The sequence below is a fragment of the Notothenia rossii genome (genome assembly GCF_949606895.1).
Source record: "Notothenia rossii genome assembly, chromosome: 11".
NCBI classification, from domain to species: Eukaryota; Metazoa; Chordata; class Actinopteri; order Perciformes; family Nototheniidae; genus Notothenia; species Notothenia rossii.
Window position 1 is genome coordinate 58,413,720 of NC_136910.1, and position 16,125 is coordinate 58,429,844.

At 41.0% G+C, this 16,125-nt stretch overlaps 1 protein-coding gene across 1 annotated transcript; it reads right to left on the reverse strand.

Annotated features, from left to right (window-relative positions):
- On the reverse strand, positions 1 to 6,230 carry cetn3 (centrin 3). Its single transcript, XM_079659664.1, has 5 exons — positions 6,073 to 6,230; positions 4,751 to 4,886; positions 3,227 to 3,341; positions 1,853 to 2,044; positions 1 to 557 (listed from the first exon to the last, which is right to left on the reverse strand). The coding sequence occupies exons 1-5, from the start codon at positions 6,087 to 6,089 to the stop codon at positions 514 to 516; spliced, it is 504 nt and encodes a 167-aa protein (XP_079515790.1). The 5' UTR covers positions 6,090 to 6,230; the 3' UTR covers positions 1 to 513.
- Between the last annotated feature and the right edge of the window lie 9,895 nt (positions 6,231 to 16,125).

The window sequence follows — 16,125 nt, forward strand, 5'->3', positions numbered from 1 at the left end:
TTTGAGATACAGTATGTTTAATATTGGCTATAGTGTTTGTGTGCAGCAGGGATTGAACAGAGTATTGCCGTTGGGATGTCAAATTAAAAAAGTCATGAATAAAGTGTTTAAAAAAAGAATTCTTGGCAAAACGATTTATTTTCATACAAAATAAATAGCACATTGAAACATTCACGTTATGAAAACTTCAAAAACAAGCACCTCCAGAATGAAATGTGTGAAACTTAAAGACTCAACAATACGTTCGTCCTACACAAATCATCACAAGTAAATCAACTACCCTAACACCGCACGTCTCTCAGGCTGAATTCTTTAAGCTTTGCTGAAGTTTTTATGAAGATATAATCATGTAAAAGTCAACAACACTTGATGTCAACAGACCACTTCAGACACGCTTTAAAGTAATGAATGAAGTGTTTCAGTCCATATCTGTCTCATGTTCCTCCACACACACTTTTCAGTCACTGTAGGCGACCAATCAGCTGCAGACGTCCTCAGCTTCTTTGAATCTCCTCAGGAGTCTCCGGTCATGATGGAGAGGAACTCCTCCTGATTTACTGAGGAATAAAAAGTTCATTTTTACATTATGCCTATCGTCTAATTGAATAGTTGTGTAATTATTATCCAAAGCATTTCATGGTTCTAGAAAAAATAAAGGACATATTCAATAACATGTGTCTCCCTCTAGAGGCCAGCAGGGGGCATTACACATCTGCAACACTTGATTTAAACCACAGCGTTTGATATAAATTAAAAGATACATTTAAATATATTTAAACAAGTTTGCTATAAAATACAGTGGAGTTCGGTTTGTCTCTGATTGGCTGAAACACCAAAAAGATCATTGCAGCATTACCCATAACCCCCTCTGTTTCAGCCCTGTTTCCAAAGTGCTGATTCTCTGTCTGTTACTTTAGATGAAAACAAGGAGCCCCTCCCCACGCCCCTCTGAGAGACATTTGGTTACAAAGAACTCAATGGAGCTCTAGAGGAGATTCAGGTGATAAGGGGGGGGGGTACCTTGGTTGCTGATTGGCTAACGGTTACACAAGACAACACATCGTTATGACATCATAAAGTGCTCAAAATCTGATCAGCTCATTTTCAGACAGGTTTTTATAGAAATGGATCAAAAAGAGAGAGAATCTCAGAGGGGACACATGTTGATGTAGAAGAGACATGAAGAAGAGGGGACACATGTTGATGTAGAAGAGACATGAACAAGAGGGGACACATGTTGATGTAGAAGAGACATGGAGAAGAGGGGACACATGTTGATGTAGAGGAGACATGGAGAAGTGGGGACACATGTTGATGTAGAAGAGACATGAAGAAGAGGGGACACATGTTGATGTAGAAGAGACATGAAGAAGAGGGGACACATGTTGATGTAGAAGAGACATGAAGAAGAGGGGACACATGTTGATGTAGAAGAGACATGGAGAAGAGGGGACACATGTTGATGTAGAAGAGACATGAAGAAGAGGGGACACATGTTGATGTAGAAGAGACATGGAGAAGAGGGGACACATGTTGATGTAGAAGAGACATGGAGAAGAGGGGACACATGTTGATGTAGAAGAGACATGAAGAAGAGGGGACACATGTTGATGTAGAAGAGACATGAAGAAGAGGGGACACATGTTGATGTAGAAGAGACATGAAGAAGAGGGGACACATGTTGATGTAGAAGAGACATGAAGAAGAGGGGACACATGTTGATGGAGAAGTGACATGAAGAAGAGGGGACACATGTTGATGTAGAAGAGACATGGAGAAGAGGGGACACATGTTGATGTAGAAGAGACATGAAGAAGAGGGGACCTTTTAGAGCTCGGTAATGTTTACGTACTCTCTCCGTCTCCGTCCCCGTCGAACTCGTCGATCATGCCTCGCAGCTCGTCGTCGCTGATGTTCTCCCCGAGCTCTCGAGCGACTCTCCTCAGGTTCCTCAGGCTGATCTTCCCCGACTCGTCATCATCGAACAGCTTGAAGGCTTTCAGGACCTCCTCTCTGGGGTCTCGCTCCAGGATCCGGTCGGTCACTGCGGAAAACAATAACCACAAGAAGTTAAAGAGGTCACTCACTCACTCACTCACTCACTCACTCACTCACTCACTCACTCACTCACTCACTCACTCACTCACTCACTCACTCACACACTCAAGAAGTTAAAGAGGTCACTCACTCACTCACTCACTCACTCACTCACTCACTCACTCACTCACTCACTCACTCACTCACACACTCAAGAAGTTAAAGAGGTCACTCACTCACTCACTCACTCACTCACTCACTCACTCACACACTCACACACTCAAGAAGTTAAAGAGGTCACTCACTCACTCACTCACTCACTCACTCACTCACTCACTCACTCACTCACACACTCACACACTCAAGAAGTTAAAGAGGTCACTCACTCACTCACTCACTCACTCACTCACTCACTCACTCACTCACTCACTCACTCACACACTCACACACTCAAGAAGTTAAAGAGGTCACTCACTCACTCACTCACTCACTCACTCACTCACTCACTCACTCACTCACACACTCACACACTCAAGAAGTTAAAGAGGTCACTCACTCACTCACTCACTCACTCACTCACTCACTCACTCACTCAAGAAGTTAAAGAGGTCACTCACTCACTCACTCACTCACTCACTCACTCAAGAAGTTAAAGAGGTCACTCACTCACTCACTCACTCACTCACTCACTCAAGAAGTTAAAGAGGTCACTCACTCACTCACTCACTCACTCACTCACTCACTCAAGAAGTTAAAGAGGTCACTCACTCACTCACTCACTCACTCACTCACTCACTCACTCACTCACTCACTCAAGAAGTTAAAGAGGTCACTCACTCACTCACTCACTCACTCACTCACTCACTCACTCACTCACTCAAGAAGTTAAAGAGGTCACTCACTCACTCACTCACTCAAGAAGTTAAAGAGGTCACTCACTCACTCACTCACTCACTCACTCACAGCGAGACAGGACACACACACACTGTGAGACAGGACACACACACACACACACACACACACACACACACACACACACACACACACACACACACACACACACACACACACACACACACACACACACACACACACACACACACACACACACACACACACACACACACACACACACACACACACACACACACACACACACACACACACACACACACACACACACACACACCGACTTCATTGAAATCCTCCAAAGTGATCTTTCCGTTCCCCTCTCTGTCGTAATCTTTAAGGATCTTCAGAACGTCGACTTTCTTCACCTCAAAGCCGAGCGCACGCATCGCCACCTGTTGGGGTTTAGAAACGGGGTCACGTACGGTATGTCGACAGCTACGACTTTACAGATATCTAATATCCTGCTTTCTTTCTTTAGGATATGAAGCTTTACATGAAACAGGTTATGATACCCAAAACACACACTCAGGGTCTTGAGCTGTAAACTGCATTAACCCTTATGTTGTGTTGGGGTCTCCCGTGACCCGTTTCAAATGATATAATAACTACCCTCTAGTTCCTTGTATCGAACAAGGCTTCATGACGTCCTCCACTGAGGCTATAGAAACACTACACAACAGATTTGGACCATTTAGAGTCTGAGGGTCTCTCTGTATCATTTGGTGTCGGGGTCCGGGGAGAGCCAGCAGAATTGTTTTGGGTGACTCGGGGTCAAATTTGGCCGAATCAAGATCCATCTTTGACTTTAGACACCCCCCCTTCATCAACTGTAACAATAAGGTTTCCCAACATGCACCTGGTCTCCTCTCCCTCTGCCTCCCAACTCCACGTCTCAAAGAATATGTGCACTAACGAGAGATGCCCCGATCCGATCACGTGATTTTCAAAAGGTCGGAATCGGGAGAAAAAAAATCGGTGATCGGAATTTTTTTTTTTTTTGAAATACTTTTTAAAAAAATTTTTATTCAATGTTACAAAACAAAAATGCCCATATTCAAGTCTTAAAGTCATCCTGAGGCCTTAGTTTTGGTTTCAAATTACACAACATCATGTATGTGTTGCTTCTTTGGGGCTTGTTTTCATAGACCTGCTTATTTCTCTCAAATCTGGCAACAGAGTGGGCGCAGTGTCTAATAGTAGCAGTAAGCTAACGAGTACTGAAAGCTTTATTTTGTTTTGATCCAATGCTGCACAACTGAACTGATCCAATGCTGCTGTGAAAGAAAGAAGCTATATCCATGTTGGATAGAATATCACATTTAAATAAAAAAATAACCTTAAGGGAAAACTTGAATGCTTTTTTTCTCTTAATGCATTGCATAAAGATCGGATCGGGAAAAATCGGTATCGGCAAATTGTCAAAATCAAATGATCGGAATCGGATCGGGAGCAAAAAAAGGTGATCGGGACATCCCTAGCACTGACACTTGAACCTGAACACACACATGCACGTGTGCAATATGTGGTGAAATGTGTTTTGGGGCCATAACATTACATTACAGCAGGATGGTGCGGTTCTGAATGCATAACAAGTTAGTTATGATGTAGTTAAAACAATATTGGATGATAGTCTTTTTTGTGTTTGTTTTGGACTGAGATAAATCATGGGTCAAAACTGACTCGCGAACACCATGAACGGAAACAGCTTTGGAACACAACACAAGGGTTAAAGCATGAGGGCGAAGGTCTAGTGTCCTTTATAGTACCTCCCCGTCTCCGTCTCTTATCGTTCCTTGTTTACCTTGAGCTCGTGATAGTCGATCTCTTTGTCTTTGTCGGTGTCGAACAGCTCGAACGCTTCTTTGATTTCATGCTTCTGATCCTCGCTCAGCTCTCTCCGCTTCTTGCGTTTTGTTTTGTCCGCAGCCCCATCAGTCCTGGGAGGAGACATGTCGGAGTTACACAGGAATAATTACATGACATGTTACTCATTAGACGCTTTTATCCAAAGAGACTCACATACTCAGTACTGTGGACAATCCCCACAGGAGCACTTTGGGGTGAAGTGTCTCAGGGACACTACGACATGCTGACTGCAGTGGGGTTTGAACCTGTGCTCCCCTGATCCCAACACCACGGCACTAACCCACTGCGCCACACATTAGCCTTATAAGGTGTGAAAAACATGTGCAGTGGTGAATGTACTGTAACTGGAATTCCCAGTGGAGGAAGGAGTATTTATAATTCACTCACGGTAAAAACACTCCACTGCAAATAAAGTCTTACTGTCACAAGCTAACTTCATACGTAGGAGTTGAAGCACTGACAGTGCAGAGAAATGTCTATACATTACAAACATGTTTCATGTTACCATCGATCCTTTAGGCTTTTTTATTTATCGTAAGAAGGAAGAGATTTGTTCTCGAGTTGTACAGGAAAGGGACTTTAATAAGAAAGGTAGCTAAAACAAATGTACTGCAAAATAAATAACAATCTTATCCTCCTTGTAGCATAACATGTAAATACTCAAGTGAAGTACAAGTACATACAATGTGTACTTAACAACAGTACATCGTTTTTCTTTCACCAGTGTGAATTCCTAATCAGTAACAACATGTGATGAAGCAAAAACACCTGTTTACCTTTCATACAAACACATTTAAATCCCCAATCAATACTCTTTCAGAACATCTGTTAATCTGTAGTTAACGTTGTGTTTTATATATATTTAATGTGTGTTGTTTTAACTTTGTGTTTATTCATTTTTACCGTGCAAAGTGTCTTTGGGTGTCTTAAAAAGCGCTCTATAAATCAAATGTAGTATTATTATTATCAAATATTAGTAATGAATGCTTAATATTAAGCTATAAAAGAGGTGTAGATGAACGTTAAACTTAACAATAAGGAGGAAATAAGTCAACTAAATAAGCTAGCTTGTTGGAAACATTAAAGTTATCAAACGTTAAACTGTAAACTAGCTTAGACTTAGCTTTTCCAACACTGATATTAAAGCCAAACGTGCTAACGCTAACTAGCATGGAATAGCTAATGTTGGCTTTACGTACATTGAAATGACCAGTAGTGAATAAATAACCTAGAAGTACTTGAGATAGAGAGGTTTACCTTAAAGACAGACTCATTACGGGTGGATTATAACACGTTAAAACGGTCAAAACAACACGTTTTTGTCGCTAAACTCACAGGTTTCTCTGCAACACAAAACCACAACAAACCGTGTATCCACCGCGCGCTCACACGGAGGCTTCCCATTGGTCGCTGGGGAAGAAGGTGCTCTCTGATTGGTTTACGTCAGAGCCATTCAATCTTCTTCTTTCTTTGGTATTTGCAGGTAGCTAGATTGCTGGGTGTTGCTCTACTGCCATCGTGTGGAATCAACTAGTAATGAAACAGTTATTTTCATTATAATATCAAATAATAATGAATATAAGATTATATATACTTTATTGATCCAAAATAGAGACATTGCACATAAACAAATAAATACATAACAGTAGAACAGATATATATCTTTAAAATATGCACTATAAAACCAACTGTAAAGGCCTGGTAAATGCTAATAAAAACAATATGTAAGCCTATGAAAATATTTCATATTATATATAGAAATAACTCCAGTTTCAAAGAATCTCTTTTTTATTTGTATTTAAATCTGACAGTCTTTATTACCCAGCAAATTCTCTCAAGAGTCTTGCAGATTTTTAACTCATAGACCTGTTGTTATTTTTCTTCTTTACTTGCTTGTTAAGCGCTTTGAGCACAAGGAAAAGCGCTTTATAAATCACATGCATTATTATTATTATTATTATTATTATTATTATTATTATTATTATTATTATTATTATTATTATTATTATTATTATTATTATTATTACTATTACTATTATATAAACTAACCCAGGGACAGGATGAGGTAAGAGACAAAAGGGAGTCTCAGTGACGGAGCGATATCTTCCCTGGGATGAGATCGTCTTTCCTCCAAACCTCTATCATGAACACACACATGGGATACAGGACACACACACACACACACACACACACACACACACACACACACACACACACACACACACACACACACACACACACACACACACACACACACACACACACACACACACACACACACACACACACACACACACACACACACACACACACACAGAGACCGTGAGACAGGACACACACTGAGATTAGCAGAGACCCGACGGCACCTTCACACACACACACACACGCGCACACACACAAACACACGCGCGCGCGCACACACACACACACACACACACACACACACACACACACACACACACACACACACACACACACACACACACACACACACACTGAGGGTGAGAACGCTGTGTGGGAAATACATGATAGAGATGAAGAGGAGGTCAGAGGTCAAAAAGGGAGGAAGACTTTGAAGAGGGTTTGCTGAAGGAAACATAAACAAAAATAAATAAATGATGAGTCATCTAACGGAGGATTTATCTACAGATTACTGGAAGGGAACATCTCACTTCAGTAAAGCTTTTAAGGAATAGACATTGATAGTAATATCTCTGACTAAATGACGCAATCCAATACTCCATAATACCTGATGGCCTGTACCTGAAGAACTGTCATGCCCTGCAGCTCTCCATCATCAACTTGTAATCCTGAAATAATAAAAAGTGCAGGACTCCCGATACGACTTTGACCTCTGACAGGGCTCTCCAGAGAGGAAGCAACAGCGTCACGAGAGAAACAACAGACTAATCTGTGCAGTGCTGAGACACACCCAGGGTACCACGGCTCCCCAGAGAGTGCTTTCTGTTGAGAAACAGCAGGGAGGGACTGGCTCAGCAGAAATATAACATATTTCTCTGAGCATTCAAGATGAGGAAAAAGGGAAACGTTGACCCAGAGATTGGTGCTTACATCTGTCTCTGATATGAAGAGTACCTCCTGCAGAGTGAGGGTCTTGTGGTTGACAGAGACACAGTGACAGTTTTCAATCATCGTTTTGCTGAGCTGCAATGGGATTTTTACGGACAGACTTTGCCGCCCACATTCAGTGCATGAAGGAAAATGTTTTTTTTTCGTTGCAATCCTGAAATTCCAAAAGCAAATGGCGAGTTAGGAGCTGAGGTGAGGTGAGAGTGAACTCATGCGCTCCCACTGTAGTTTGTTCACAGTTTAACTTGAGCTTTTTATTGCTATTTATTTAGCTATGATAAGTCGGATATCAATCTAACGTCTGACTTTTACTGAAACAGAGTATTCCTACACTCTGGTACTTCTACTTTTACTCAAGTACAAGCTCTGAGTACTTCTACTTTTACTCAAGTACAAGCTCTGAGTACTTCTACTTTTACTCAAGTACAAGATCTGAGTACTTCTACTTTTACTCAAGTACAACATCTGAGTACTTCTACTTTTACTCAAGTACAAGATCTGAGTACTTCTACTTTTACTCAAGTACAAGCACCTTCATATTTAAGGTGAAACAGGGTGAAGCCGTCCTGAGTTTGACCTTGGTCTCTCTGACAGAGGTCGAGCTCCAGACTCCTCTCCGGCCTTGAACTCACGTCTAGTTTCTGAGGTGAGCATGATGAGGGGGGGTGGGGGGGGGGGGGGGGGTAATGACTGGAGAATATTTACCTTATCCAGCACAGAGGCGGCTTTCTAAAGGAACCACATGTGAGTCAGGGGGGTAAACAGACTTGGGGGGGGGAGGGTGCGTGCAGAAAGCAGCTTCTGTTTGCCTCTGACTGACTTCGATTCAGACGCTCACAGGAAGTTTATTGAAGTTCCAGATGCTCGGCAGGAGGCTGTTCTGCAGACCAGGATAAATGAGTTTTCACCGCTGACGTTTTGACACACAGCGAGCATTGTTCAGCTTCAAAGCTGGATTCAACTCTGGCTTTTAGGACTCAAACCTGCAGAACGTGCAGTTTACTCTCAGCTGGACGCAGAGTTTTATAGTGAAGCTCAGACAGGAAGGTGTTTCAGATCCTTTTCTTAATGAGAGGAGGATTTCAGATGAAAAGGTGCAGCAGAGACACAATCTGCTGGTATTATTATAAGAATTGACTTTTATACACTTCATTTTGACCCTAATGAATTAAATGTCTGTTTAAAATACAAAATAAAAAACTAAATACACGAGAGAGACTACAAGAAATAATCCAGGGAAACCGAAGCTTCAACTTTCCAGCTGTTAAAATATGAAATGATGGGGTTTTGTGATGTTAACACTTTGATAGGACATCACAAAACTATACAAAATTGTGAATCCTGATTTAATGCCATGTGCGATTAACAATTCAATTTGTATTTTAGTAAATGAGAGATGTATTTTTTAATCTTAATAGATTATGTATCGCTTCAATCCAAGCCCAATGTTATTTATTTACTCAAATATAAAACAGAAACCCAGTTTTGATCTTCTATTTCTCTTTTACTGAGTTATGATTTGTATAAACAGTCAATCGTCTTGATCTCTTTACTCAAAGCTCACCTAAACTAAATAACTGTTTACATTTATAATATTTATTTGCATGTTTTTTAACCCTTGGATGCCCGAGCGCCTGGACCCTATACTCTCTTCCATAAGTGGGTCAAAAAGGGCCCGTATTAGAACAATATGTGTTTTTATGCCATTTTTGTCATTTTGGATAAGAAGAATCATTTGTATATATATTTACTATTATATTTTGGTTCACACTAGAAACATTTTATATTTAATTTTTCACTATTTATCATTTTAGATATTGTTTTTACATTTTGAAAAAAAAACGAAATCCCATAGAAAATGCATGCGGGTCATTTTTGACCCACTTATGGAAGCTCGGGGTAGTAATACAAAAACTACGAAATGTATACAATTTTAATTTGATATGTGAATGGCCTGATATCCAAAACATGTTTTTTAAGGAATAGCTGGAATATGAAATGATAAAAAAATGTAATTACAAAGATAATCTAAGAAAAGCACCTCACCGGGTCAAAGAGAGCCACTTATGCATCTAAGGGTTAAACAAAACATCCACTGTTGCTTGTTTTGATGCGCGTGAACACACAAACGTCTCCGTAATATACCAACCAGTTCTCGTCTATATTCATATTTATATTAGTATTTCCTCTCATATCTTAAAGGTGGCATTTGCATCTGAAGAGGGAGTTCCTATTGTGCTCTCTCCGTGAAGTTGGGTTTAATAGGAACCAGCGAATGGAGACGTTTGCTCGTGTGCATTAGACGTTGTTTTTCATAAAAACGGCTTGAATCCATTTTTTAAAAACATGTAAAATCTAGACTTGTGTTAAACAACTACAAAACAAATCAACAATGACACAAAGATATGATACCGAGGCTTTAAGAGAGCTAATATGTGATATGTTGCTTATGATTTGTACACGTAAAGAAAGAGGGTGAAATACGAGGTGTAAACAATAAACTCTATGAATTGTGAATGGCTTTCACTACAGGTCATGTTTTTGGGGAGGGGTGCAGCATGTTAAAGAATCAGTGTTTGGCGTGTGTGTGTTCGAGTCATTAAATCTAATTCCCCTGAACCCCACCCTGAAGGAGCACAAAGACCCCCTGTCCACTTTCTGAACTCCAGGTGAGGGGTGGGGGGACGTTAAATTACAGCTCTTAGTTTGAAGGACATTTTACTACCTCTATTACACGGAGTACTACGAAGTGTGTTTAGTGAGCAAAAATACACATTCATTTACTGCTGAACGACACAAGTGTATGAGATGAGAAGGAATATAAAGGGACTACGGCACAGTCACATGACTTCACGTCACCACCGCTAAGCTAAAGGTGGCTAATGTTGGGCTATAAAGGAACTACAGCACGGTCACATGACTTCAGGTCACCACCGCTAAGCTAAAGGCAGCTAATGTTGGGCTATAAAGGAACTACAGCAGGGTCACATGACTTCACGTCACCACCGCTAAGCTAAAGGAGGCTAATGTTGGGCTATAAAGGAACTACAGCACGGTCACATGACTTCAGGTCACCACCGCTAAGCTAAAGGCAGCTAATGTTGGGCTATAAAGGAACTACAGCACGGTCACATGACTTCACGTCACCACCGCTAAGCTAAAGGAGGCTAATGTTGGGCTATAAAGGAACTACGGCACAGTCACATGACTTCACGTCACCACCGCTAAGCTAAAGGTGGCTAATGTTGGGCTATAAAGGAACTACAGCACGGTCACATGACTTCAGGTCACCACCGCTAAGCTAAAGGCAGCTAATGTTGGGCTATAAAGGAACTACAGCAGGGTCACATGACTTCACGTCACCACCGCTAAGCTAAAGGAGGCTAATGTTGGGCTATAAAGGAACTACAGCACGGTCACATGACTTCAGGTCACCACCGCTAAGCTAAAGGCAGCTAATGTTGGGCTATAAAGGAACTACAGCACGGTCACATGACTTCACGTCACCACCGCTAAGCTAAAGGAGGCTAATGTTGGGCTATAAAGGAACTACAGCACGGTCACATGACTTCACGTCACCACCGCTAAGCTAAAGGAGGCTAATGTTGAGCTATAAAGGAACGACAGCACGGTCACATGACTTCAGGTCACCACCGCTAAGCTAAAGGCAGCTAATGTTGGGCTATAAAGGAACTACAGCACGGTCACATGACTTCACGTCACCACCGCTAAGCTAAAGGAGGCTAATGTTGGGCTATAAAGGAACTGCAGCACGGTCACATGACTTCACGTCACCACCGCTAAGCTAAAGGTGGCTAATGTTGGGCTATAAAGGAACTGCAGCACGGTCACATGACTTCACGTCACCACCGCTAAGCTAAAGGTGGCTAATGTTGGGCTATAAAGGAACTGCAGCACGGTCACATGACTTCACGTCACCACCGCTAAGCTAAAGGAGGCTAATGTTGGGCGTGATGACGTTTAGTCGTCTCTTTTAGACACTTGTTAGCCACCTCTTTGTTTAAATCCACCAGCAGGGGTATTTACTGACGTATTTTTTATCGTAGAACAAAACGTTAAAGTCTCTTCAGCTCGTGATAACCACAGACCTTATTAGACCGCAGACTTCCTCCATCGCAACAACAGTTTATTCTGAATCTCATTATGTTGACGACATGATTGACTCTTTCTCAGTCTGACCTTTTCAACTCTTTATGACTTTAACCTTCTGCAGAAAGCTCGCTGACCGATCCAATGAAGAGTTAATGGAGCAGAGTGAGGGGTTCAGGCAGGACCATCGCTCCTCTCCACAGTCCTGAACATCTCCACTAACAAGCAGCTTAAACATTCTTTGGTTTCAACACGTTTTATCTGTATCTTTGAAGGGTAATGTATGTGAAAATGTCCAAAGGAATACGCGAAAAAAGTAGGAAAAAGTAACTTAGGACGATCTGATCAGAGGGGTAAAGTAACTAAGTAGATTTACTCAAGTACTTAAGCACAGTTTTGAGATACTTGTACTTTCCTTGAGTATTTCCACGTTATGCTATGGTGTACTTCTACTCCACGACAATTCAGGGGTAAATGGTGTACTTTTACTCAAGTACAAGATCTGAGTACTTCTACTTTAACTCAAGAACAAGATCTGAGTACTTCTACTTTTACTCAAGTACAAGATCTGAGTACTTCTACTTTTACTCAAGAACAAGATCTGAGTACTTCTACTTTAACTCAAGTACAAGATCTGAGTAGTTCTACTTTTACTCACGTACAAGATCTGAGTACTTCTACTTTTACTCAAGTACAAGATCTGAGTACTTCTACTTTTACTCAAGTACAAGATCTGAGTACTTCTACTTTTACTCAAGTACAAGATCTGAGTACTTCTACTTTTACTCAAGTACAAGATCTGAGTACTTCTACTTTTACTCAAGTACAAGATCTGAGTACTAAAGAAGACGGAGAAGAGAGAATAAAGGCGATGAGATTTTGGGAACGAGGTGACGGTAAAGCAGAGCTGGATGTATGGGGGGAAGGGGGGGGGGAGGGGGGGGGAATGTGGTGGTTATTTCTTGGGTGGATGTTGTGTAAAGTTTGTGGTTCAGGAACTGTTCCCAATTACTCTGAAGTCTCTGAACTGAGGAGGGTCTTTCCATCAAACCTCTAAATACAGAATATACTAAAACACACTCCTCTCAGACAGTACAGATACAAACTGACAAATCTAAATGTTAATAAATAAATAATGTGTAGAGGTTCCAGAGGTCATTAAATACTGCAGGCGATCGCAGTTGCATTGTGGGTAATGTAGGCGCTGTTTTTTGACAAGGAAGACATTCTGCTACATCGAATATGATGCTTTAACATTTCAATGGACAATGTTTTACGGTAAGAGTGCAAGTAACTTATTGATTTACTTTGCATACCGTCGCCAGCTCTATCAACCAACCAGAGAAACAGTTTTTGAGCTTTTGAATGAACTGTTATGAAATTTAATAGTTTTTCAGGCAAGAAAATAACCATTTAGATGACCATTATGAGATTACTCTACCCAAGAAAACGTATATTTATTCCGATGATCCAATATCATACAGTAGGCTACTATACACGTATTAATCTATTAGATTATAACATCTCTGGAGTCCAATCCAATCTCCACCTGTCTCCAATCTCCAGGTGCCCAACACCACCTTCAAAAAGGCAAAACAGCAGAAAGAATGACTTGAATTAACCAAAGATAATTACACTAAATAATCGTCAACTTTATTGTCAATCTTTCAGTTTGTGTGTACAGACAGAGGTTCAAGGTTCTTTATTTGTCATACGAACATAGCTACAGAGTAGTTGTGTCGATGAACAACTCAGGTCACAGGCTTCTCCCACAGTGCAACACAATAACGGCCCGTCCACACTACAGCTTCGACAGCTTCAAAAACGGTTTCCAACGCGTCTGCCCATTCACTTTGAATGGGGTGACGTCACGTTGCCTCGCTTTTCGCCGAACTGAATTGTGGGTAGCAGAGCGGAGCTTTCCTGGTTATGGCTAGAAAGGATCCGTCTTGTGTAAATATGACGTCACGTTCTCGTTGTAACTCTCGTTGTAATCGGAGCGGCTCGGAAACACATCTACAGCAGTAACATGCAACATACACATTAATGCAGCAGCAATATTAATGGCGAAACATCAGACATAATAGTGAAACACTGAAAGGGAACATTTTATTGCACCAGGAGCTATCTTGGGACTTTTACTGTGACAACGGTGACTTGCCTGTGAATAAAAAATAAACCATAGTGTTGGTGATCTACAGTTTTGTCATTCTTCTTTGAACAGCAAGACCGCTAACATCCTATTTCAACAATCACACTCTCTGTCATTGACATAATTAATAGATAGTTTAGCTTCTCACCATCATTTGCTGTGGCCAACTGATGTTAACGATCGTAACTAAAAGGCTGCCTGCCAAACGTAAACATTCAGCCACGTCACTTGCAAACTCTCGCGATAGTTTTACACTAGACGGATCCTTTCTAGCCATAACCAGCTTTCCTGGCGTTTCAGGCTGCAAAAGTTGAACAATGTTCAACTTCTGAAGCCGGAGACGCCGGAGTAACCAGCGTCAGCCAATCAAATCCCGTTTATGCAAATCTGACAGTTCAAGCGCTAGCCAATCAAACCGCGTGCAAGCTGGGAGAGCCAGACCGCAGTTCATTTCCTCATATTCCAAACGAGAAATTACGGTAGCAAATCACCCGGTTCTTTGCGACCAGAACTATTTACTGGGATACAAACCGGAGGGACCAGGCATGGAGGGAGGTGGCAGAGACAGTGGGTGAAACTGGTAGGTTTTCGCCTGTTTGGGGAGTTTATATTTATATATATATATATTGCTCGCATAAAATCCCCGGGGTTTTTTCCTTTGTATGCCGGGGGCGGGACATTCATGTGATTGGTTGTTGGTTGCGGTGCTCGAATAAAATCCCCAAGCTTCAGACACGCCCAGCTCCAAGCTTTTTTTGAAGCTATAGTGTGGACGGGCCGTAATACAGAAAAACAGAAAAATATAGTGAAAGTAAATATTACAAAATAAATACAAAAAGAAAAATGCTAGTGAATTAATTTCAGAAAAAAAAGAAAAAGTTTGAGAAATACTGCACTAGTGGATTGTCAAAGAAAAAAATGTCTATGCAAACGTTATTATTAATAATAATAATTAAAAAAAAAATGTATAAAAAAAATTAATCAACTTATTTTTTTAATTTTAATTTTTTTAATTTTTAATTTTAATTTTGTAATCATCTCGCGACCCACACTCGGGACCCCCACTTTGCGAACCCCTGCTGTAATAGATGTAAAACATGTGATGGAGCATTACTAACCTGACTCAGATGGTTTGTTTCACCAAACCATCTAAAGCTCCATTGGAAGCCATTTGGAAAAGTATTTCAAAAATGCTTGGCAGGTGATTGGATCAATTTGTCTATCACCTTCTATCATGGGCCACTTCTGATTGGTTAACAAAGACTGGTACATGTGGAGCACAGCACTTCTGATTGGTGTGGATGACTGACACACAAGAACAAAACATTTCAATAAAAAATTTAAAACATTTTTTTTAAATCGCAGACTTTGTAAGTAAGTAATTCTAATAAATACAGCGAAACAAAACAAGTATTTCCCATTTCCACTCCTTTTCTCTGTTGGTATCTCCATTAGCCAATAAAGGCAAAGTGCCAAAAACAAAGTGTGTGTGCCATCATTATATTATATATACATATATAATTTAATAGCACATCTATAAAGAAATACAACCAGAAAATACATGTTAAAACTAGTAAATAACATAAATCAATGTAGAGCACCAAAATGCACTTTAAACTGCACATGACTGTGACTCAGAAGCTTTCAGATTGAGCAACAGGGTTCCTCCTCTGTTTGTCTGGAGAACAACAAGAGTGCAGATCCTGATCAGGGTCTCCTCTGCGGGGACGGACCCTGACAAAACCCCCGACCCTCCATTGAGAGGAGGAGCACTTCAGGAGCAACGCTTTTGGGAATAAACCCGGAGAAATATCCGCAAGTTTTGCAGAACATTTCACCTCCGTGCGTAAAAGCGCGCAACCCTTGCGTGCGAACACACACACACACACACACACACACACACACACACACACACACACACACACACACACACACACACACACACACACACACACACA